The sequence below is a fragment of the Colossoma macropomum genome, unplaced genomic scaffold (genome assembly GCF_904425465.1).
Source record: "Colossoma macropomum unplaced genomic scaffold, Colossoma_macropomum, whole genome shotgun sequence".
NCBI classification, from domain to species: Eukaryota; Metazoa; Chordata; class Actinopteri; order Characiformes; family Serrasalmidae; genus Colossoma; species Colossoma macropomum.
In genome coordinates this window covers 12,914,060-12,939,901 of record NW_023494789.1, presented here as the reverse complement: position 1 = coordinate 12,939,901, position 25,842 = coordinate 12,914,060, and the positions used below count along the sequence as shown (strand labels likewise).

Here is a 25,842-nt window from a genome sequence, read left to right as displayed (position 1 = left end):
TAAGCTGAACAACCCTGCACTCACCCTCCAGCTCTTTGCGGTAATTAGCGTTGGTGTTGCCAGGTAGTCTGGGCATGAAGCGATGGACGTGAGTCTTACTGATCCAGCTCCAGCCGCCGTAGCCCGTCACCCTGTACTCCTCACCCTTCTGCTTCCACACCTTTAAACCAGAAGCACATTTTATTACACAAACATATTACGTCTTTGAAGCCTCAAGACTAGAGACTCAAACTAATTTTGCTATTTTTGACAATATACAGTGCATAACACTGGACTCTACCAAGCTCTACATTACCCTACATTTTCAAAGGCCAATCAGTTAATCATCTAAACTGTTTAATATTATGTATACTATCACTGTGTTCTCAACACATGGCTGTTTTTTTCAAGAACTCACAAATCATCTAACAGCCTACTCTAAACATACCAGGTTGTTTGTCTTTGAAGAAGGTTGATGTTAACATAATCAGAACATAGCCAGCCTATTACACAAAAAACACACTTCAAAGTAATGCAAACAGGTTGTGATTTTGGTCAGAAAAGGGTGATTAAACACATCTGGTCATCTGAACTGGAGAATCTGTGGGTAAGCATGGACCATGACAAGACAGTAAAGAGACAAAGAGATTATATCTGTTATTTACATTTGCATATTTGCATCACTTTATTGTCTTTGTGGATGACAGTCTGACTGAATTTGGACCTGACTGATGTATTGGTTTGCAAATAAATTGTCAAATTTGATGTCCTGCACATTTATAAATATCACCAAAAAACCATCAAAAGAGCACCAATCATTAGTTTTTATACCAAACCAAACACACATTGGAAAACCATTGAGAATTTAGTGCGTTCATGCTCAGTCTTTAAACAAACCACTAAACTTGCACTCAATACCTGCTCTTATTACAGTTTCTGCTGTTCATTTGAGTGATGACTGAGACCTGATAATAATGTTTGACAGCAATTCACAGCTGACAACAGATAATCATAATAGTAAAGTACTGTTTAACTTAAACAACTGGAGTCTGCTGGCCAAGTTACGCTGGCCAATATTATCAGACACAGGAATTCTTAGCTCCATACAAGGTATTTTTCAAAGCCTCTGCATAATTAAGCCATTATGATGTCAACAGAGTCATCAATGCAAAATGCTCTGTTTTAGGGAAACTTGCTGACAGTGGTGGTGATAAGAACCAGATGTCTAAAGTTTAGTGCCTTTAAAAGTAGTCACCAACCCTGGTCCTGGAGATCTACCTTCCTGTGCAGTGTAGTTTGGACCACAATGTGTCACACCTGCTTCAGATAATTAACTTCTTTGTGATTCCTTGATTGGCTGGATCAGATACATTAGTGCAGGTATTGGGAGGGGGCAGCATGTTAGATGCAGGTTGGACCAAACTCTGCTAGTTCATGGATCTCCAGGAGGACGGTTGGTGATCACTGCTCTAAAAGCTCCCTCACAGAAAGTTATTACATGAAATGGTTAAACGCAAGTTGCCTGATGTCTGAAACACTGTTTTGAGATAAGCTTTTCATGGCAGAATGGCACCCAAAGAAAATGTATATTGTTAATGTATTTTAGCATTATCAACATTACGTATGACAGGAACACACAGCGTCTCTGATGCAAATCACCACACTACTGAAGAACAAAATCTACTGAAGTGCTAAGCACACTCCCTTATGGAGAATCTTCAGCCTGTTAAACACGAGTGAGTGAGTGGGTTAGGTCAATGGGGAGCTAAAAATACTAAATGGGGTTGGATTCACGAAAGCTTTACTGAGAAAAAACTTGCGAAGGTTGAAACACTAAGAAGTTCATAAGAATGTTCTTAAATGCAATTCATGAATTCAAGAAAACTTCGGAAGGTCTTAAATATTCTCTTAAGATAATGTTATTTATTTTCTTAACTGTTTTCTTATGTACGTTGCATTTTACCCTGTACTATAAATGACTCAAGATACATTTTGAATTTGTTTTAACTGTTCAGTTTAATCCGCTCAGAGGAGCAAAATAGAGGAAAAACATCAAACCAAAAATTTTGCAAACAAGAACTAGAGGTGATGGTGGAAGAAACAGCCGACAGGAAAAAAAATCTTCATAGGAAAATATGACAATCGTGGGGTGACGGATGAGGATAGGCTAGAGGAGCAGAGGCAGTGTCCATGATAAATTTAGATGCTGATCTTGTCAACTCTTACAGCCTAAGACAAGTGTGAAGTTATCATAAGGTTAAGAAGAGATTTAAGTAAATAATATTTTCAAGAATTCCATATATTCTATGAACTATTATTAAGAAAATAGTTAAGAAAAGAAGTTATTTGAGAAATAACAATTACTCTTTTTTCATAACTTTTTTCTTAAGAATGAAGTTAAGAAAAAGAAGATTATCTTTCTTAAGACACTTTTGTGAGTCCAGCCCCTGGTTCCTTTCACCACCACTGTAAAGAACCCAGAGTTGGCAAATTTCTCTATAGTGAACAATTTCACATCAAACCGCTCTGAATTACTGTTTACATCATCAGAATTGAACTGCCAGCATTTCCACAACATTTTCAGTTAGGCCCTAGACTACACACAAGCTTGTGCTCACCTGGTGTTTAATAGGAAATGTGTATTTGACCCAGGTGGCCTGCTGCATGATCTCTTCTTCCTCCAGCTTCTTCTCTTTCTTCTTCACTTTCTCCTTCTCCTCCCGCTCCAGCGACGTCATGCGGTGAAGCCTGAACCACACACAGCAAAAACGCTGGTCATCAAACAGAATGCCTCAAACCCACACCATACACACACACCCGTGCTGAAACACAAACGTACCCCAAGACTCGGCCCACCAACCCACTTTCGCTCCCTCTCTGACACACACAAACTCTCAGTTTGATGAAAGACCCACTAGAGTAGCTCCTGGGTTTATTCTGGAACACCTCCAGTCCTAACACTACACTAAAGAGCCTCTGGTGGGTCTGTGGGGGGAAACAGGCCAGCTAATGCAGCCGCTAGCCCTGGGGCTAAACCCAGGGCAGGAAATCCACTCTCCCTCTTGCACTGTGAGCTCCGCTGTAAGTGGGCTGCACCCAGTAATATGGACTCTACATAAATATTAGCTTACAACACAAACCGCCCCTTTGATGCCCGGCAAACATCCTTGTGCATCGCGTGCAGCACCGGCGCTAGCGGTCAGCGGTCAGCACGGTCAGCTTTGAGGGAGAAGTTTAGCAAAATGTGATTAAATGGCGTTCTGCTTCGTTTGATGTAATGTAGCCAGAGAAGGCAAATAAGAGGAGAAAACCATCAAACAGTCCTACTGATGTTAGGAGCCCCCGAGAATTACAGCTGGTGTTAAAGACAGAACAGATAGACAACTCCAGTCTGTGTTAGACGGTCTTTAAAGTTACTGTTATTTTGCTATAAAGTTACTGCCTAGAAGCTGAGACGTCCTTGGTGTTGTTAAAAATGGAACAGCTATAAGAAAGTGGCACAATAGGCATTTTAAGACATTATAACTCTCATTAAAGTGTCAGATGAGCCAATTAGGTAGGTTCTTATAGCACTGTTATTAAATTTCATTGTCTAGGTAAAATTAGGTAATCATCTCTCTCATTTATGAGGGATAGTCTTGATTAACAAACTATTTGATTGATAATTGTGAACGCACCGGTGCTTATCTCAAAAATTCTGAGACCACTAGTACAGGAGTGTCCAAAGTCTGGCCCTGGGACCAAATGCACCCCAGGGTATTTAATTACCCCATAGATTCTGTTTTAAGGTGGTCATAATTGAGCTGCCAGCCAGCACGTTGTAGTTTTTCCTCTCACCTGATGGTGACAGCAGTACCATAAACATACAGTGAAATGCACCGCACTGTGTAAGGAATTTAGCTGAAGTTCAACCCTTTAAGGCCGAACAAAATTGTGACTATATTTGCTGTTTAATCTGGTCCGTTTGTTTAATAAAGTGATTTCTGAATGCTGTCGTTCACTTATTTGATATGTAGAGAACACGATCTAACAAAACCGAACAGTCCCTGCTTTTTATGTATTATATTTGTAAACAAATAAACACTTCAACATGAATATACTTAATACATTAGTCACATTGTTGTTACTCTGAATTAAGAAATCAGTAATTTTTATAAGCACTTAGTAATCAAAATTGCTCTGAATGAGCAATCTAACAATAAAAGAAGTCTTGTGCATCTTTTATACAGTGATAAACACAGCAGCTCACAGAAAACACTTAACATGCACGTGTTGTGTTGTGACTCCTCTGGAGGCAGATTTATACATGTTTAAGGGGTTATCACCAAATTTTTGCAATGGATTGCCAGCTAGACGCTCATTTTGACTGGTTATAATTTTCATATTTTATTTGGACATCCCCCAAAACTCATGTAAGTGTTTCCATTTTGTATATTTCTCTAATTTACTACAAACCTTCTTCATTACATATATATTATAATTATATTAGTAATAATAAAAAAGAAAAATCTTTAAAATTTGAATACAAATTTAGAATTTCTTAGTATTTAGTCCTGTACGTCCGTCTTTTGCTTTAGTAACAGTGTGCACTCAAGCTGGACACAAATCTTTGCAAGTCTCTGATGAGTAGATGAAATGCACCTGAGATTCATCTAAACATAAACCTAAATAGAAGAGATAAGATTAAAAACACTGACCTTTCTGGACAAAAAAGTCTTAAAATGACCAATGTTACAAATTTGCTTAAATTTGAGTAGTGACTTAGAAACAGCACAATCCTTTTCTTGAAAAGTTCTTCTTTATTTTACTCTTCATAACTTCTCTTTGTTGTAAACTTTTTAAAATTCAGATCCTTCTGTTTTTATTTGCAGGTTTAAATGAAAAAATTCCCAGGTTCTCAGTGTGGACCCCCCTTTAGCTAGCTACATTGCCAGCTACACAGCCAACAGTCATGGCAAATTAATTTGTGTCTTAGAACAACACGAGATCCCACTGTCACTGCACAGAACTCTCAGATATGTGTTCAGGGTTTAAATTTCACTAATGAAGGCGCCGATGACCCTCTCAGTAAGGTTTACCGTGTGTGTCCCAGTGATTCCTTCCACACAGGCAGCAAGGCCACTGGTTTGATGGTGCACTCCAGGATGGCTAGAGCCAGAGCAAACTCCCTCGCTTTGCTGCACATCTGCACAGCCTTGATCCAATTAGCTCTGAGAGGAAACATAAAAACACAGAACCAGATTAGCACAACCTGTCAGACAATGTAAATCATAGGATTTGTCCATACACAATGGTCTATTCAAATGTACACTGTGAGTCACCAAAGAACAAGATGTCTAAAATTCAATGGTGTATATCTTGTTTTAGAGGACATTCAACTACAGCTCAACCAGCCAAAAAGACTCCAACAAGATGTAAAACTCGAAACGTGAGCTTCGAACTCTACAGAGACTGTTGCTAAGAGCAACAGATGTGGAGCAGGGATCAAAACTATGAACCATACTTTACTTACAGCTATAGAGAAGTGCTTTTCGATTGCTCTCTTCTCTAATTAATGTAACAAATTTAGCTAATGCACGTCTTTTAAAATCAGCTAGATACTAATTTAACTATTAAGGTCTGTCTCAAAAAAATGGTATTGATAAATTCCCTTTTGCAGTTCTGTTGGGTATTTTCACTAGCACTTTAACAGTTCAGTGATTCCACAAGCATAGAAATTAGTGGGCAGGCCAGCAAGTAATCTTGATCACCTGACCACTAACCTTTAAATAAATTAATTAATAATGAGGGAGAGGAAATTGTTTCTCCGAGGAATAAGTTACAATTGAGTTTTCATTTTTCTTTTAGCTAGTGCGACCTAGACCCAGACACTGGGTAACCCCCCATTTTGTTAAAGAAGTTTGCCACAGATTCTCGGTGGAGCTCCGCAGCAGTGCTATGAGATGGAGCTTGAGCTCCAAGTTTTGAAAGGAGTGAATAAACCACAGGAGCTACCACAACTTCTGACAAAAAAGATGTCCTTCGTAGTAATGTGCATGTGTTCAAAACTGACTCAGTGTGAAACTGTCTTGGGCTTTGTTGGCCCCTTCTGACACAAAACGAAACAATCCTAAATATTGTGAGTGTATTACTGTGTACCACATATCTGTGGTTTTAACCATCAATATTCGCACATTTGCATCAGCCCTAAAATTAGGCAGTAGTGGTAACTTTTGCACTTTTTTCACAGCTAATGCTCATGTTAGTCAATGTAGCCTTTCATACTGGCCAGGTACGGCAAGAGGTTCCGTGTTGGTCATGTGTGCACAAAGCACATTTTTTTTCTGGCCAAAAACACTATAAAATTAAACATCTAAACTTTTTTGTACAGTCTTGGCCAATCAATACAAATTACTAATGTTTTAACTTCAAAACTAGAACAGTTTTGGAGGCTAGGCTAGTGATAGTAAAAGCTACTTAACTTCCACACCTGTGAGAGGCCCAATTGGGGTGCAGGAAGGGTGCTGGGACATTGTTCTCCAGCTGGATGATGGTCAGCCTCAGCGTAGAGATGGTCAGCATCTTGGAGCCATGCACAGAGCCGTTCCATTTGAAGTCTCCAGCAGGGGTCATGCAGAACTTGTGCGACAGGTGTCTGCGCTTGTCGTGGTCTTCTCGATGCTGGTGCTTGTTGAGGGCTAGAGCGTTAGTGCTGTACTGGTTCTGATAGACCCGGTACTTGCCCTCCTGACCCAGGCGGAAGAATGAGCCCAGCGAGCCCTTCATGACGAGGTCTTTGGAGTTGCGTGGGTTCAGACGGGCAACTTCTCCCTGCTGGCTTACCACCAGAACCTGAGGAGAGGGCAAGACAACAGAAGAGAGGAGAGGACTTTAATTCTACAGCACAGGTGTCCTGTTCTGGTCCTACAGGTTCGGTCCAGCACACTTTCCAGATGTTCTTGCTCAAACATATCTTGGAGTTAAAACAGGTGTTTTTGAGGAAAAGCATGGAATGTGGACTAAGTTGGACATTCCTGTTTTTAGAGAAACATTATAAACAACAGTACCAATGGCTGTTTGTGATCACCTCTTTTCCCTCCTTGTATCCCTTATTGGCCTCATGTAGCGCTGCTGCCACCTGCTGGCTCTTTTGCAGACTAAGTTTGCTGTCTGGGTTCCTCAGTCGAGTGACCATGCGTGTGGCTGTCATTGCCCCCTTCACTCCAAATGGTGTCTCTCCAATGCTCTTCTCTTTCCCCTCGCCTGCAAACATAAACATAAAGAAATTCACTCCAATTCACCACCATTCACTTGTCCAGACACTTCAGATTGTTTTTTCCTATAGCTGGATGGTGGACTGATGAGGTCATGCATGTGTACAACTGCTGCAACCCACACACATTTGGATTTTAAGTACAAAAACCACAAAGAAACATGCCAAGACACCCAACAAAAAAGGCAAAGTGCAGATGTTCAAGTGATAAATAATAAAGCCCTGTGAGTCAGACTGGGTTTAATAGCAGAAATGGGCAGTTCTTCTATTTTCCATTATTTGAATCTACTGCATTCTTGAAAAAATAGTACTCCCAACAAGAAGGAAGTGGTCTGCACCTACGAGATGTGCAGATTTTCTTTGCAATAGAAATGAACTGACTCACCCTTCTCCTCCTGGCTGGATACGGAAGCCTTCTCTGCACCGTCCGGATCATCCATCCTACTCAGACTACTTCTGCTGCTCTCATCGGCTGTCTGGGGGGTCCGCAGTGAGGCGACCACCTCCCCAGCATCAGTACCGGAACCTAAGGACTTATCTAGAGGGAGACAAAATGGTAGACGGTAGGCTGAGCCTGGAAAAAAAGAGGTGGGGGTGCACCAGTACTATTTGCTGATGAACCAACAAATCAAAACAAAAAAAAAATCACTACTTTTATAGTTGTCAACACTAATTAGTAAAGAAAGGACAAAACTCTGAGCCACTAGCTGTGCAACTAAAAAACTTTTTGGATTTTGGATGGTGTGAAATCAGAAAAACTAGTCTTGATTTCAGCAACAATCCAAGTGGAGGCACTAATTCAAATGACTTACTATTAGAAACTGGAATCAGTTAGTTGAAAATAATCAGTGATAATTACAGGTATAAGCCCCTATTTAAAATTACTACAAAGTAGGAAAACTGAAGTATTATGATCTGCTCAGGGCTCAGAAAAGGAGCAAGGAGAGGAGGCAAAATAAATGGATGCAACAACAAGGCACAAAATAATGAAGTAATGAATGTAATGAAATAAAGGCTGTAGAAACATAAACAACTTAATAAAATGTTTCTTTAATTTACAAATGTAAATCGTCACTGTCTCACAAAAGCCTTGTGTCTCCAATTTTGTTGATTTTTACTTTTTTTGCATAATTTGAAAACTCCCTTTGCACTGTGTTAAAACTTAATGATAAACAGACCAAAAGAAACAGTTCAAAATTGCTTGGGAAAAAATCTTGTTACACTAACGTCTATAAACACACACACACACAGCATGTACAGTGGTGCAGCAACAGTTGACTTGGAGCAATCAGTTCATTTTAGCCACATATTGCTAATGACCTGATTTGGCAGCAGTTAGCAGTAGCAGTGAACGCAAAGCATACATCATTTTCACTGCAATGATGCAGAGAGCAAAGAAAACCACTGAGCAAGAAAGCAAAGACAGAGAGAAAGACTGAGTAGAGAGTAGGCGTGTAACACATACACATATTTTCAGGTTTGATGCGATTCTGCGATCAAGATTTGATTTTCAGTCTTTCATGTGTTAAAAGCCTTGATTTCTATACAGATTAGTTTGGCTCAAAAAAAATAGAAATTTTGCTTCAAAACAAAAGATTACAAAGTATCATGCAAAACTGATTTCAGAGCTGAACTTTAAAAACACTACAAAATCCTAATCCGCCCCATATTACATCTCATGCAGCATGTCTCCATTTTCAAAATGTTAAAAAAATTTTTATATTAACATTAACGTCACAAAGCACAATCAAAAAATGTGCAGAATCTATGCTGAGTCTAACATTAAACATTACTTAAACATTAACCACATTACTTTTTCTTTTTTTTGCAAGTTTGAATCTGAATCAATGAGATACTTAGAGGTGATGTGCGTATTGCTTATATAGTTAATTGTCTTTGATGTTCAGATACTTTCCTGAAACTGTCACATCCTTAAACAGAACAGAGAACCATTTCGAGCACTGAAGTGAAACTGAAGCCGCAGTATTGATATCTGACTCACAATGAAGCTTGACTGCAAGTTACTGAAAAGCACTTTAGCTCTAAATCGAATAAAAAGAACCCCAGAGAGTAATGCAAACTCTTTGCTTCTAAATGACACAAGCTGGAGAATGCAGAGTGAAAGAAGACACAGCAATCATGATAGAACTTGTAATGTGCATCTTACAGACAGTGAAGCAGGCCAAACAAGCAGGTGAATGAATGAGGGCATGAACGCAGCACATGAATCCAAAAGATGAAGATACTAGGGGTGCCCGATATATAAGCGCCCCACGTAAAATAAATCTGGGAATGTCATTAACACCAGTGCCAATACATACAGCTAATTACTGACTATAATTGTCACATCTGATTTAATAATAAGCCCCCCGGACAAAAAAAATAGTCACATTGCGTGTTTAAGGTGATAGTAACTTCAGGCTCCGGTTACAGTGGGCGAACAGACACAAAAAATGGACTGTTCATGACTGGAAATGTGTTATCTGGTCAGATGAATCTTGTTTCTGCCTGTATGTGAACGATGCTGGGCGTCGTGTTCATTGTAGACCTCAGGAAGCCTTTAATGAGGACTGTGTGCAAGGTGTGGTTCAAGCTGGAGAAGCTCTGTGATGTTCTGGGAGTGTTTTAATTACATGGAAATGGGTCCTTTGCTGGAGGTGACAGTAAATTTGAACCGAAGTGCTTACACTGAGCTGCTGGACAACCTCATCTTAGTGAGGAACATAACATTCCAATCTCTGTATTTCAAGATGACAATTATCATGTTCACAGGCTGCGAATGTGACTGACTGGCATGATGAACATTCAGGAGCGCTCACACATCTGGACTGGCCCACAAAATCCCCAGATTTGAATTCTCTTAAAAGTCTGATATCAGTGCACCCCTAGAGGAAGCAAATGATGATGCAGTGTTGCCGTTTGCAGTGGATGTATCCATGCACTAAAAGCACATCAGCAGATAAGTACGTCGTTTTTCTGTGCCATACCTGCCGTCACAGGCAGATCCTCCAGGTCTCTGGAGCTCTGCTGAGATTCAGTGACTGCAGCTAACCCAGAGGGCTCCGCTAGTCGAGGGGCGGAGGCCCCAGAGTCCCCTGGACTGAGGGACTCTGAATTGCAGTGCTTCACTGCACCACCAGAGGGCACCTCAGCTACAGAGGAACACATGCTGATGAGCCAAGCAAGGACAGAAACATAACCTACACATAACCTAAGTATGCAAATGACACTAGAGCTTTGAAGTTGCGCATCAGTTTGTAGTTGGTATCATGACCATATTAGGAAACTGCCGGGTCTAAGCAGTTTTTCTCTATGGCAAAAATGAACAGGGTTTTCAAAAACTGCTGATATCGCATCCTGTGGTAAACAAAGATGTTTCAAACCGAGTTTTTTCCTTCGTATGTTTTGGAATATCACCAGAACCTCTGAATTAATTTTCTTAATGAGGTCACTATGTAGTTGAAATATAAATACTATTGCATTCATGCTACAAGCAAGCTGTTCAACACTGTTATATACCAACACCACCTTCTCAAACTGTAAACTACTATTGCTAAAACAGCTGACAGAGCCTGCTGCAGTATTTTGGTGAGGTCACATTTGTTACAATCTCTGCTCCGTGTGTAGCACTGTTAGGTTACATGGAGCAATACTTGTTTTTTGACAACTGTTGACATTCAGAGGAAAAAGTATGTGCACAGCAAAGCATATCAGCTTTGGAACACTTTCGTTCATCACAAGGTGCAATTTTTGAAAATATTCATTTTTCCCATAGAGAAAATCAACTTATACACAAAGTCATTCATTAATTTGTTTACTATGCTTATATTTTTTTTTACAAAAAAATGTCACATATACTGTTTTTCTTGTTTCAAGGACTCAAATGACCACATGAACAACCCCATGAGTTGAATGTTAAGTTAGCTAGCTAGATGTTATCCACAAATGTACAATGCAAGATCATCTAAATTTACAGAATAACTGCACTAAATAAAAAAAAACTGAAAGAGCCATAAGAGTGTCAGACCATGAGAGTAACAGTAAGCAATATGATTGTTATTGTGATAAATTTTGCTTGAGTGATAATACGCATTTCTGAGCATATTGAAGAAATTTACATAAAGGACACTGACCTACTGCATGTTGTATTACATGGTTAATTGGATTTAGTGCAGCACATTATGCATCATTTACTGTGGTAATGTCCAAGTATCACGATATACCATATATTTTAATTGTCCAGCCCTACGTAAGAGGCCACAGTTATACTGTCTAATTTATAACTAATGTATTGGTTCATTACCTGTAGGGGTGGCCTCTTCAGTGCTTGTTTGGGTCTGTGGAGATTCATCCACAGGCTTTTCCGACTCCTCCTCCTCAGCTGCGCAAGGCTCAACCTCCACTTCTTCCTTCTTCAGTCTCTCCAGCTCCTCTGCTGCCCTCCTCTTTACCTCCTCCATCTCCTCCTCCTGTCTGGCCCTTATACGCTCCAGGATCTCCTCTGAAAAAGAGAAAATGATAAAGTTTTATTTAATTCTGTTCATCCTCCTCCTGCAGTTTCAAAATGCATTTACAACAATAAAGCATAAGTATCAGGACAGCATGAACTTCATAATGTGGACAGTGGGGCAGTGGCAGCTTCTCCCACAGCACCAGGCCATGTTTATTGCACTGTGAACTGTTGACCTGCCAATTAATATCTTGATATCAATTTCATACCTTTGTATACTGTCGTTCTGAGTGGTCTAAAAACACACCTTGATGCATGGATGCATGAAGAGATACATTTTTAAGCTTGTCTTTGGCCAAAATAACATTCACAGGCTATTTTTCAACATAAAAAATTACCGTATTCAGTTTACTTCTCATGTATTGTCATATCGTTGCGGCCATGTATCTCCAACATAGGAATTTTACAGAAGAATGCAAAAACATTAACTTTTAATGTAATTTAATGTAAAAAAGGTTTTTATTTCAAGTGATTTGGGAGTATTTCTACTGATATCATGAAATTTTCACACGATATAAAGGTGATGTTCAAGTAAAAATCAACAAAAATGGAGACATTTTCCTTTGGACAGTGACAATATGCTTAACCCCCTTCACCTCGGTACTGAAGAGTTCCAGCCTGGCTGCTCTCCAGACACGCTCTCTTTTTTCATTCTGTCCATTTTGATCCCATGGCTATTGGGTTCTTATGCTTGCAGGATCTCATTTCTCCATCCTAGCTGTTTCTACTGTCTCTAAAAAGGCACTGAGTCTCTGTCTGGCAGGTAGATCTTCTTCGGATAGACTGATAGAGTTGCAGCACTCCTACTGCCTGAATCAGACTACGCCACACAGATTTGTTTTTTTTTTTACCTTATTATGAAATTTTACATCAATCTGTAAAAGATTGAACACCCCAAATCAAATAATATATGTTTTGCTGATTTTCTAAGTGAAAAGTCAACACATCCTCTATTGAGCATACTTAAAATACTTAAATATGGCACATTTTAGTGCACACTTTCAAGTTTAACACACATATATTTGCATGTGTGTACATATATATACACACACAATACAATTTGCCATTAACTTTTGCACAGGCCACATTTTTTTGTCTGCAATTTGTTAAATTTAGCTAATAAACAGTAGTTGTGCATTAAACTGTGCAGAAGTGTGTTCTCTGTAGAGGACATCAGAACGTTTTTCTTTTTTCTCAGCAAATTTTTCTTTATTCTCAGGAAAATCAGCAAAACATGTAATTTGTCCAGGGCACCAAACTCTAGATACAAGTGTATGACATACATCAACTGTCTCTACCTGTCTACTTGTATGTAATAATTATTCCCCATGCATGAAAAGGTTTGGTACCTACACTTGTGTTCAGAAAATGGTTTTAAACACTTGTGACATTAAAAACTGCTGTCACTTTTTTAATTTTAACTTATACAGTGCAGATTTAAATACTACCAGCTAGATATCAGAAAGTATTTCAAGATTTTTCTTTTCGAGCTTTTGAGACACCAAGAAGTTATTAAAGGATAAATAATATACTGTAATTTCTTGATAAGCTATGCATTCTGGAATTAGGATATTATTTTCTTAGAACTTCATTTTTAACGTCATACTGCTTTCTGAAAAATTAGAAATATCTGTACAGCTGTGTAACATTACAATTTTCAGCTTTCTACTAATTAATTGAAATCTGTCAAGCTGTAGACTAGTAGACTCATAATAAAATCCTTTTGCACATTTACATGATTTTTTTTTTACTGCAAACAGTAATTTCAAACTGTCAGTGCTAGTGTATATCTACTATTACATTAGTATTCTTAACCTAACTCTAATCTTAATGTCAAAAACTAAAGAAATGATTTATTTATTACAAAGTCATAATCATTTTGTTGCTCCTGACAACATTTCTCTGGTTGTCCTACACAGTGAGGACACTTTTGTCCTAAAAAAGTACGAAAACACTTTCTTTTACACACACACACACACACACACACACACACACACACACACACACACACACACTATGACCTCCTTAATCCTCAACTAAGTCACTGCTTTCACTGTGTTTGTGTGTGTGGTGGGAGGGGTGATTATCAGGGAGGGACAAAGCACAAAGCAGACAGAGGGGGCAGTGGGGGGACTCTATTAATGATAAGAGTATTACCATGACAAACAGAGAGGATACCATGCTGAGCGTATGCACTACCCGTTTCCCTCACTTTTCCAAGGAATGCATCGGCTGAATGGTAGAAAGAACAACAATTTAACCCAAAATCCCTCACACTGGACAGTATACTCACCCAACACAAAGACTGGGCAAGCAACTGCTTTGTTTAGGCTACACTTAAGACACTGAAGGCCTTTGCTGATGAAAGCTGTCTTGCTAAACTGCCTTTACATATTTAATTTTCAGTCAGAACAGCTATGAAAGGGGAACACTGATTTTTCAAAAAAATCTGCGTAATTAAAGGGTTGAGATGTAAAAGAAAGTCATTCAGAGTGGTTTGGTGTGAAATGCTCCTTACAATAGAAACTTACAGTTAGGATTGTTCACAGTGGTAGTGATGGGAAGCAGATGTCTGAAGAGTTTAATGCCTCCAAAAGCTCCCTCACAGAAAACTGTTAAATGAAATGGTTAGGTATATGCTGCCTGATGTCTGACACACTGTTTTATGATTAAAGTTTGGCTTAAATTCATTTATTTTAATCCATTCATGGCAGGGGTACACTGTGAGGCAATTCAGATTTACCACTATCTTACCATCATTAACATTTACATATAAAACTCGGTAGACACACATAGGTTCACTGGTGATTTTGAATAGTAAATAAAATGGCTATACATGTATTGTATACATAGGGAGCCCTCATTCCTGTCACTACCACTGTAAAGAAATGTGAATCAGTAAGTTTCTCTACAATGGACCATTTCACATCAAATCACTCTGAATGACTATTTACATCTAAAAGCCTGAATTATTCAGAAATTTTTAAAAATTGGTGGAATTCCCCAATAAGTGCCCCTATAAATTCATCCAATCCACATGACCACCAGCTCCAATGCCAAGCCTATAAAATGCTGTACTATAGCTCAAAATACAGATCAAATCAACCAAGCAACAAATTATTATGACTTTTTCAGCTTGTTATAATATGTACAATATGGTAAAATCCATGTAACAGAACAATGTAACACCAGTTTTCACTTTTACACCTGTACACCTTTTACATTCTAAGCAACACACAGTGGCAGCTCTACACTGCAGCCTAAACTACAGCGCACACCTCGGATTCCTCTGTGACTGTTGTGAAATAATGTTGATGTGGTTTAGACTGATAAGGATCAGAACAACCTCTCAACAGGACAGAGATAAGATCACCAGGAAAGAAAAGAAGGCACTTCAAAAAGAGCCATAAATAACTGCACTTCATTCACCACTAAATACTTTGGGTCGTAAATGTGGACATTACTCCAATAACAATCTAAATACAGGGAGTTCCTAATCTTGGCTTTCACTGTATCTGAATGCTTATTGGAGAGAGGGTTAGAATCCCACACTCCTTTACAGAGAGAGTGCCTCAACTAATCATTCAATTTAGGGTAACCCTTTATTTGGAGTGATCCTTTATGGATGATTAATAAACTCTTAACAGATTATCAGTAACACATCAACAACATATCAGTGAAGTGGCAGTAGTGAAGTTACTTTCATTACGCAAAACTGAACCTTAACAACCTTACCCAAAACCTAACCCTAACCCTGGCCCTAATCCTAACCGTAACCTTCACCTCAACCCAAAACCTAATCCTAACCCTGGCCCTAATCCTAACCCTAACCTCAACCTCAACCCAAAACCTAATCCTAACCTTAACTTCAACCTCAACCCAAAACCTAATCTTAACCCTAACCTCAACCTCAACCCAAAACCTAACCCTAATCCTGGCCCTAATCCTCACCCTAACCTCAACCCAAAACCTAATCTTAACCCTAACCTCAACCTAATCATTGAATTGGATTGGATACAACCTCAAACATTCCCTACCAGTAAGCACTAAAATTAAAATTCTTGGCCAAATGTAAAATTCAGGGCAACGTGGAATATTTTCTTAACTTTTTGTCTTTTTAACCGCTTCTTCTTATTGTCATCAAGGTGTTTTCAAGGTGTCATACCTGTTAATATTTTGTTACCGGCGTTTAAAAACGGGAAAGAGATGTAAAGTTTTATTTTCAAAATGTAATCTTTTCATCTTGAACCTGTTGTGTGGATGTGGTGGTAAGAAACAGGAATTCACCAAAATTACAGCCTTCAAAATTTTTTCAGCCAAAAAAATTTTAACGCACCACTATTCCTTAGCGTCACATCCACACCCCAACTGATCTGAGAGCAGGTTGGGTTCTCACAGCTCTTACCATTAGCAGCAGTGAGGTAGCACTTGTTGTTGCCGCGGGCCTTGTTGGTGAGCTCCTCTGTGATGTCCATATGTGCGTGGATCTCCTCCCGCAGCTCCTCCAACATGCGGCACAGCTGCTTCTCCCATTTGGTCTTATCCAGCGCACACAGCAGCTCCGCAAGCTGCACCTTCGTACTGTAATACCAGATCGTTTTGTTCTCATGCTCTCCATCCTCCTCACTGCAGGAGAAAAGGGACAGGATGATGAGATGATAAAATGATGCTGATGCGTGATGCTTGTGAATTACGACATCATTAACTGGTGAGCACATGAAAAGGCACGACCTTGACATGTGAAATCAGTTAAGCACAATGTACAGCATGATCTACTGTGTGGTGTCCTGCGGCCGCTGCTGAATTCCTTTTGTGTTACATAACAGAAGTCCTTAAAAAGCAAGCGAGCGTCCAAATGTAGCACAGCACGGAGTTCCAAAGCATTCAGGATGTCTACACCGAAAACGTCAAGTGTCAGAATGTAAACAATTTCAGTAGCCTTAATAACAAAGTGAAAAATAGCATTAAACCACCCTGGTCTTATGTTTTGGGCATCTCAGTTGTATCTGTTAACTTGTAAGTCTATTTAGCCAAATAGGTAAGTATCCTTTTCAATGAGTGAGACAACAGAATTCAGATCTAACTTACAGCACTTTGGCCATTTTTCTGTAAATTGTTTAATAAAAGGGTCTTAGAAACTCACCAGTTGCTTCTCTCTAGCTTTATTGATTATAACGGGAGCTTTTTGGTTTTGCTGTTGCCATTAAGACACAGTGTTAAACAGCGTAGGGCTTTTGCATCAAACAATGCTATGTTTACCAAAAAAAAAAGGCTACTGAACAGTTGTGAATAGGGGAGAACATGATAACACTCTCCAACAACCATATTCTTTACCATTATATAGGCCTAAAACAGCATCAAAACATAGCAATTCCCAAATTATTTCAATCAGAAACAGTGGTTAAAAGACAGTGGTTGTGTCCAAAACCACATAGTAACATAACACTTTGCAGAATGCACTGCTATTGCTACTTTAACATACAATTTAGTAGAACTGTATGATAAATTACATTTTTGTTATGGTGATATGAGTTTCTGCCATAAACACATTGTTAAGAGCTGCGATGACAGAACAATTCAAAATACCTCACATATGCAGCACCAGAGCAGCGTAATTAGATTGTTAGGAAACAGCATTAGAATCTCAACGCTTCCCTGTACTGGGCTTGAACCATGTTCTCTCTGCTCTATTCAGTTACAAAACACACATAAAATGAGGTGGTTATTATTTTCACAGGGTTGAGTGTAAAGTGGGTGAAGTAGTAATATCTTCTGTCACAACAAATGTATGTTTGCTGTATACTATAATGGTGCTAATTAAGGAATTAAATATATTTATTCATTGTTTTGGGCCTATACGGATAAGTAAAATATATACTTGTTTGCTTGTTTTAGAAAAACGTTACAGAAAAGTCTTTATAAATAGTTTTTCAAGAAATGCTGACTGTTTCTTAGTCCTTTAGTGGACAAAATGTGCTTGCAGCTCTAACGTAACTATTAGAATTTCATTATTTTTATTTTGCCCAATAGTGAATAGTAATTTATCACTTCTCATATTGTCATCATGATATCCAACAGCTTTACAGAACACCATATGTATGTCCATATTGCGCAGCCCTACTATTTACTATGGCAGCATGTGTTTTAGGAAGCACTGTTTCTACTGCTCTCCGCACCAGTCACTGCTAGAGCGCTCAAACAGTGTATCAAAAACACAAAAATTGTGCAATGGCACAAAAAAGTTAAATAAACAAGCAAACAAACAAACAAATAAATAAGAATTAATTTCCAGCACTTGTTTCTCGATTTTTATCCAGTGTGTGAAGAATTATCATTACTTTATGTTGGTTTTGCCTAAAGACTTTTAACTTACACTATGATCCTGCGTGTAAGGAACCAGTACTTTCTGCGGTGGCGATCAAATCCAACTGGCTCCTGCCGGAAGTAGGGGCGGGTCTTCTGACTCTCCGTAACGCTGTCGCACACACCTGGCACCCGGTGAGCTACACACACCTCACACTGCCACTCCTCCTCTGGAACCTCACGCAGCGGCGGCCGCACACAGTCCAGATGATACACAGCAGAACATGTCTCACAACACAGCAGGTCACCCAGGCTATGGCACACGCGACAGTGGTCATCATACTGAACAACACCCTCTGACATCAGCTCCTCCCGCGCCAGGTTAGTGGCCAGAAACTGATCCACCAGGAACTGCAGCACTACAGAGAGAAGGTCCAGAAGAAATGAATTCACAAACTAATCCATGAATCTGTACTGAGAACTGTGGACGTGAGTGGTCATCTAATTATCTCCAATTCTGAATCTGAAATTTTCATTCACATACATTGAGCATCAAATATTTGAGAACATTTTACAGACTAGTAATTATTTTTTACTGTTACTTTTTAATTAAGCAGGAAAAAATACCTGCAAAGGTTTAGTTAGCATTAAGCAGCCCTGTGCTAATTCTTTGGGTATATCTATCTTCAACACTTACATTCTTCGTTTAAGTGTCTTTCTTGGTATTGAGCACAGATTTTTCCTAAATAATGATTGTACAGATTTCTTTTGCAAACTCTTTTGACCCAAAGATGGTTTAAACACCAGAAAGGTTCTTAAGCATACTAATATCAAAACAAGGTGATAAAATGTGCAGCTTTTGACCGTATTCCCAAGATAGGACTCTCACTAACGATGCCACAGAGTTTTCTTCATAATTAAACATTTAGCATGCAAGCAAAGTCATTCAGAGTGGTTTGAAATGCTATGCTCTGTGATAGTCAGAATCAAACTGTTTACAGTGATGGTGAACCAGACGTCTGGAGAGTTTACTGCTTCTAAAAGCTCTCTCACCGTAGGTTATCACATGAAATGGTTATGAATACACAGCCTGGTGCAGAGACATTGTTTTACAGGAGTTCTAAGGAGGTTTTTGCCTAAACCTATTTTTTAAAATATGGCCGAGAGAATGCAGGGAGTTCTAAAGCAAAACAGTCCCTGAGGAAAACTTTTCACTATTTTACCATCATTAACATTACAAATAAAACTCTGAAGACACATGAAGGTTCAGTGGTTCTTCTTGAAAATGAATAAAATGGCTACACGTGCTGTAGATATGCTGGTTCCTATCATCACCACCGTAAAGAAATATGAGTCAGTAAATTTCTCTACAAGAAACCACTGACTCCACAGACTTTATCTCTCAATCACTGAGTTACACAGAAAAATTTATGGAAATCCCCTTTAAAATGTGTTCATGGTTGTTGAGTTCCACAAGGAGTTTCTGATATTTCGCTGTTAGACATTTTTAAGCGATTTTTAAGTAAATTATTAAGTGATTGTTATCCTATTAGTAAGGCCATTCTTCAATTTGTGGGATTTCTGTACGTCTATGTGCCGTCTCACTGTCCGTCGCACTGCACTGGTTAACCGCCTTCTCCCGTGCACCACACTGTAAATTAGCCTTGCATCACATTTTTAAAGTCCCCTCAGAATGTAGACTCCTACATGGTAGTGACATCACAACCATGGTTAGTGAATAAATAAATAAATACACAAATAAAGGTGGTTGCTTTTGCTGCTTAGTTTCCTTGGCTGGACTCTATGAACTGCGTGAAGACGTCAGTACATTTTTTTAAGAGATCAAAAGCATTTTAATATAATACAAACCCCTTAAATGAAAACGTACCATATCTCTACAAACACACTTGCACAAACACATGCCCTTACCTTTCAGCTTGCTCTCCAGTGGTTCGAAGGGATAGTCCTCTCCATCCTGAAACTTCAGGACGTGATGGTACTCCGGGTCACTCTCGCAGTAAGCCCGGACCACCTCAGGCCACGTCATCCCGTCCATGAAGTAAAGCGTCGAGTTCACACTGTCCTTCAGGTCGGTGGGGCCGAAGCTGGTGTTGGAGGTGTCCTCCTCGCGCAGTATGGCCTTCAGCAGGGCGATGTGTGTTTCGGCCAGCAGGGTACACTGTTCCTGTCCCGACACGGCGGCGCAGAAGTCCTCGAAGCGAAATGGTGAGAGACGCAGAACCGAGCTGAAGTTCCGCAGCACCTCGTAGATTGAGGCCGCGGTAAGGAGATGCGTCGCTGGGACCAGTAGGTCATCTGAGGATTTTGGAAGGTCAAGAGGGGGGACATCTTTCTCCTCGAATACTGGAGCACGTGGACGGTACACTCGCGACCTTCTGCGGCCTAAAGGAACAGAACAGACAGAGAGAGAGGGAGATGAGCTACACATACAACAAACATAAAAAGAGGCTGGGAATGTTTTAAGTAATATAAAATAAAATAATAGAAAAATTGTAGGATGTGGCCCCTTTTAATTGGCCTACATGCATATTTTGTCAGTTTTCATCTGTCTGCACTGAACAAAGCCAGGTTATTTGATAAAGAATAATGTGCCAAATGTTCTCCTCTGAGCGCTTCACATCTAAAAAATTAAAAACACATCTGTATTCATATATTTAGCTAACCTTCCCCATCCCACCTATGGTGCCTCCCCTAGGTTTGTTTTAGTGCTGCGGGAAACTACTGTAACTGAAACTACAAAATGAATTATTATTATTATTATTATTATTATTATTATTATTATTATTATCAGTTACAAAATGAATTATTATCAGTTATTATAATCTTTAGCCCCTACTATCAGTATTAGCTACAAAACCTTTAAATTAGTCAGGCCCTGTTATGTGGGAAAGGCCTCAGAATGAAGATTTGGAGTTCAGAGTCCTGCGGTTCTGGAATTTGCAGCATTTATCGCTCTGTGCTGAGGATGATGGGCAAATGAAAGGCAGGACAGATACGGCTCTACAGGTGAGAGCAATTCACAAAACAAGGTAGAACTTTGGTGTTTCTCACACTCATTATTTTGTCAATCTTTGGTTAAAACCTAGATGAGTGACACATAACAGAAGCTGTGCCCAACCAATGATCCCTTTCCTTCTGAGAGGCTGTGCCTACTCAGCGACGTCAAAGTGGATCATCTGCGCTAAGAGCCTCTCGGCTTTGTGCAGCAGAGTCTCAACTCGACGGCAGGAGTACAGATGCCTTTTATGTACCTATGCTGGTGAAAGTGGAGCTCTGTTGTGTAAACCAGGCTGGCCCTAGTTCTCTGAAAAGTGAAGCACTCAGTTGCGACTGTACAAACATGTACACGAGTTCCACATCAGTAAGATATATTATATAAACACAGTTACTACCAGTATATACCACTGTGCTCTGTCCTCTCGTGACACGTATTTGAAACATGACAACAATCCTACCACAAAAGGGCAGAGAGTCAAAATGCTGTGTTTGTTTTATACTGTCATGCCATTTAAAAAGTTACAAGCAAAGACACAACACAGCAGCAGGTACATAAACAACCACTCCCTCGAGGATGAGGTCCCAAAAGAGAGCAGTGAGCATGGAGAAAAAGAAAATCTGCCACTGTTTTTTCAAAGCAAACTCCAATACATGACAAATGCATCTCAAAACAAGAGGCAAAATGTGGAACTATGCTGCATAAATGAGTCCAAACACAGCCCTTACAGAGAATTACAGTGATATAGTGAAAAAGTGGATTATTATCTGAAAAAAGACTGAACCTCGTTAAAAGGCTTGTAAAGTATTTAAGTATTTAATAAGAACAAAGCTCAGACAACACTAGCATAATAATGATAAATTTATATACATGAGCTCTATTGTAATTGGTTGCCCTGCATTGTTTAATTCAAAAAGCAGTCAAGCTCAAACTCTTTATAAGTTCAGTGTGAGTTGATGGCAAAAACTGCTATAGGCTAAACAGCAGATATACATCAGCCATAACATTAAAATCACCTCGTTTCTATACTTATTGTCCCTTTTTTCAGCTCCACTGAGCGCATATGAGCACTTTGTAGTTCTTCAATTACAGACTGTAGTCCATCTGTTTCTCTGCATACTTTGTTACTCTGTTCTTCAGTGGTCAGGACCCCAACAGAGCAGGTACTATTTGGGTGGTGGATCATTTTCAGCACTGCCGTAACACTGACGTGGTGGTGGTGTGTTAGTGTATGTTGCGCTGGTGCGAGCTGATCAGACACAGCAGTGCTGCTGGAATTTTTAAGCACCATGTTCACTCACTGTCCATTCTATAGGACACTGCCCACAGGATGCTGCTGGTTGGATATTTTTGGTTGGTGGACTACTTTCAGTCCAGCAGTGACACTGAGGTGTTTAAAAACTCCAAAAGCACTGCTGTGTCTAATCCACTTGTACCAGCACAACACACACTAACACACCACCACCATGTCAGTGTCACTGCAGTGCTGAAAATGATCCACCACCCAAATAACACCTGCTCTGTGGGGGTCCTGATCGTTGAAGAACAGGGTAACAAAGTCTTCAAATAAACAGATGGACTACAGTCTGTAATTGCAGAACTACAAAGTGCTCCTGTATGGTCAGTGGAGCTGACAAAATGGACAGTGAGTGTAGATGGTTGATCGATGTATACAAATGAGGTGGTCTTCTTGACATAAAATCAGTTAATTCAAAACAGTTTGTTTTTGCAGTTTAGTAGCAATATACTGACTACACAGACCAGAGAGTTATTTGTGTGCTTATAATGAAAGTCAGTGGGCAGTTGCTTCAGCACACAGAGATTTGGTTTTAATCTTTATCTAAACAGTGTTTCCCACCACCAGCGCAAAGTTTGGTGTTCCTCTGCTTCCAAAATCAGCTCCATAATAACCGGATCATTAGCTGGTGATGTGACTCAAATGAAGGAAAGCGTAAAACTGTGCAGTGCAGGTAGACTGCTGGGTCTCACTGCCTTAGAGGTGTATTTAATGCTCTTTTTTTGCCATGAACTATAGGTATGTCATGATAAAGATGAGTACATGCTGCTTGCAAATGGACTTCACTAGACCCCAGACTAGCGGTGACGCTGCAGGTGCTTGGGCCCCTCACTAGCTGTGGAACTGGACTAATGAGATAAAAGCATTATGCTAAGAAAACAACTTAACCAAGCAAGCATAAGTTATGAAAGAAATGGGCTGACTGCATGTCAATGCAAATTTATTCTGGACATTAGTTTAGTGTATCATGCATGGACAAAGAGAGAAGAGGGGGCTTCCTTCTTCACTGTGAAAATCTACTGTTGCTGCAAAACCTACAGCTTGAGCGACAGAAAGTTCCCAGCTCAGCCAGACGAAAAGAGTCTATATTTTTCATTTGCTATTATTGTACACAGTATGTATTGCATACGTGTGTAACCAGAACCCCAGGAAACGACAAACAAGGGTGACTGTCACTGTGCAAATTGAGGTTTTATTACTACTGGCAGGACTGTTTCCCCCGACTCATTCCAATAGTATGAAAGAATGAAAATGAATTAACACCTAAAGGAGAATTCTACTGATTTTTTAACATTTCTCCATAATTAAGTTGTGATTATGCAAACAAAGTCATTCAGAGTGGTTTGGTGTGCAGTGGTTCACTGTAGCGAAACCTACGGACTCAGATGTCTTTACAGTGGTGCTGATAGGAACCAGGGGTCACCATGTCTACAACACGAATATAGCCATTTTATATACTATTCAAAATGGCCCTGTTTGAATCTGTATTTTTAAATGTAATCCTGACAGTGGTCAAATAGGGGTAAATCTTGGGAAATCCAGGGACCATTTTGCCGCACAACGCCTTCTTTTTATTTTTTCATCATAAATGGCTTTTTTAATGATGTCTTATAGGTTTGTAAGAATTTCTTGTAGTACTTTTAAGGCAGATTTAAGAGATATTAAACGTCTGGTTCCTGTCATCTCCACTGTGAACAAAAATGGAGCGTTTCACATCAAACCACTCTGGATGACTTTGTTTACATCTAAAAGCCTTAATTATGCAGAAAGGAAAAAATGCTAGAGAAATAAAAATAAAGTGATACGATAAGCCGGGGAAACAATATATAAACAACAAGTATGTGTCTGTAAATAAACAGCAAACGTACGAAGTGTGTTTAAGCGACGTGTGCAAATTCATCTGCAATATCTTCATAAAATCTTTCTGTCAGTTTGATGATCGACAAAATACATGAAATCATATAGTGATGGGGCCCCTAAGCTCACAACAATAAAGGGCCACTGACTACTAATACTATTACTGAGGGAAATCTGCATGTAACACAATGAAATGGACATATGAGAGAGAGAGAGAGAGAGAGAGGAAAGTAAGAGAAAGAAAGTAGGAGAATAAGAGAGAGAAAGAGGAAAGTAAGAGAGAGTAAGAGAGAGAGAGAGAATGAGAGAGAGAATGAGAGAATGAGAGAGAGAATGAGAGAGAGAATGAGAGAATGAGAGAGAGGAAAGTAAGAGAAAGCAAGTAGGAGAGTAAGAGAGAGAGAGGAAGGTAAGAGACAGAAAGTAGGAGAGTAAGAGAGAGGAAGGAAAGAGAGAAGGAGAGAGAGCGGTTAGAGAGAGTGAAAGAGAAGGTGAGAGAGAAAGAGAGAGAGAAGGAGAGAGAGAGAGAGGAAGGTGAGGGAGAGATAGAGAGAAAGGTGAGAGAGAGAGAGAGAGAGAGAGAAAGAGAGAGAGAGGAAGGTAAGAGAGAGTTAGGAAGGTAAGAGAGAGTGAGAGAGAGAGAGAGAGAGAGAAAGAGAGAGAGAAAGAGAGAAAGAGAGAGAGGAAAGTAGGAGAAGAAGAGAAGAAAGTAAAAGACAGAGAGAGGGAAAGAAAAAAGAGAAAATGATGTGAGTAAAAAGTGATACAGAGAGACAAAAAAGATAGAGAGCAAATGAAAGAGAGTGAATGAGAAAGTATGAATGAGTGAAAGTGGGTTTAGCACCTGGCGTGTCTCCGTGTAAATTGCTCCCCTCTTCCTCCTCCTCCTCTCCCTCCGCCACATAATCCGACCCGTCGTCTTCGTCTATCACTTCTTCATCATCGTCTTCATCTCCATCTCCATAAACATAATCACCATCCGAGTAGCGTGCGAACCCCTCCCCTTCCTCCTCCTCCTCCTCGGACCGCAGGCTCTCCTCCTCCGCCTCCTCTTCAGTGTCCCGGTCATCGTACTCCGCTTTCCCCGCTATCCGTCTCCCTCTGCTCCCGCCGCGACTCCCGCCCCTCTCCGTTCCCGCCTCCGCTCTCCTCCTCCTTCCTTTCCACTTCCACCGCCGCCGCCTGGAGCTCGGCTGGTTCTCCCCTGCAGCCACCACAGACTCTGAGTCCCGCGGTGTGCCCCCCCTACCCCGGCCGCGGCCTCTGCCCCCTCTGCCACGGCCCCGGGCTCCTCTACCCCGGGCACCTCGGGCTGGGGCTCCCGGACCTCCCAGTGCTAGATCGGACTTCGGCGCTCTGCCTCTCCTGCCTCTCATTTCTGCCTTTTCTCCTCTATTTCTGTCTCAGTGAACTATTATTATTGTTGTTGTTGTTATTTTCCTGGTCTTTTTCACTCTTCTCGGGCTCCCAGCTTCACGGAAATCAGACCAAAACACCCCCGACACTCCCACTGAACACCGAGGTCTCCGACGTTTCCACGCAGAAGCACCGGACTCGATTTTCGGCCCAGGCTCAAGCTGAACGTCCGGCGTCCCGCTCCTATTCTCCTGCAGCCGCCATCTTTCCTT

The 25,842-nt window shown here is 40.1% G+C and overlaps 1 protein-coding gene across 5 annotated transcripts in view; it reads right to left on the bottom strand.

Annotated features, from left to right (window-relative positions):
* Positions 1 to 25,842, bottom strand: part of LOC118807935 (nucleosome-remodeling factor subunit BPTF-like) — a 74,710-nt gene extending 48,868 nt beyond the window's left edge. For 4 of the 5 annotated variants that reach the window (XM_036570129.1, XM_036570132.1, XM_036570131.1 and 1 more), the window contains exons 1-12: positions 25,059 to 25,842; positions 19,974 to 20,447; positions 18,115 to 18,463; positions 16,147 to 16,367; positions 11,535 to 11,732; positions 10,219 to 10,383; positions 7,617 to 7,769; positions 7,046 to 7,221; positions 6,449 to 6,810; positions 5,058 to 5,189; positions 2,598 to 2,727; positions 25 to 160 (exon numbers count right to left, since the gene is read on the bottom strand). In XM_036570129.1, coding sequence (XP_036426022.1) covers positions 25 to 160; positions 2,598 to 2,727; positions 5,058 to 5,189; positions 6,449 to 6,810; positions 7,046 to 7,221; positions 7,617 to 7,769; positions 10,219 to 10,383; positions 11,535 to 11,732; positions 16,147 to 16,367; positions 18,115 to 18,463; positions 19,974 to 20,447; positions 25,059 to 25,590 — 3,028 coding nt within the window. In that variant the 5' untranslated portion in view covers positions 25,591 to 25,842. The remainder of the gene's footprint in view (positions 1 to 24; positions 161 to 2,597; positions 2,728 to 5,057; positions 5,190 to 6,448; positions 6,811 to 7,045; positions 7,222 to 7,616; positions 7,770 to 10,218; positions 10,384 to 11,534; positions 11,733 to 16,146; positions 16,368 to 18,114; positions 18,464 to 19,973; positions 20,448 to 25,058) is intronic. The other variant, XM_036570133.1, reaches the window with a different exon arrangement.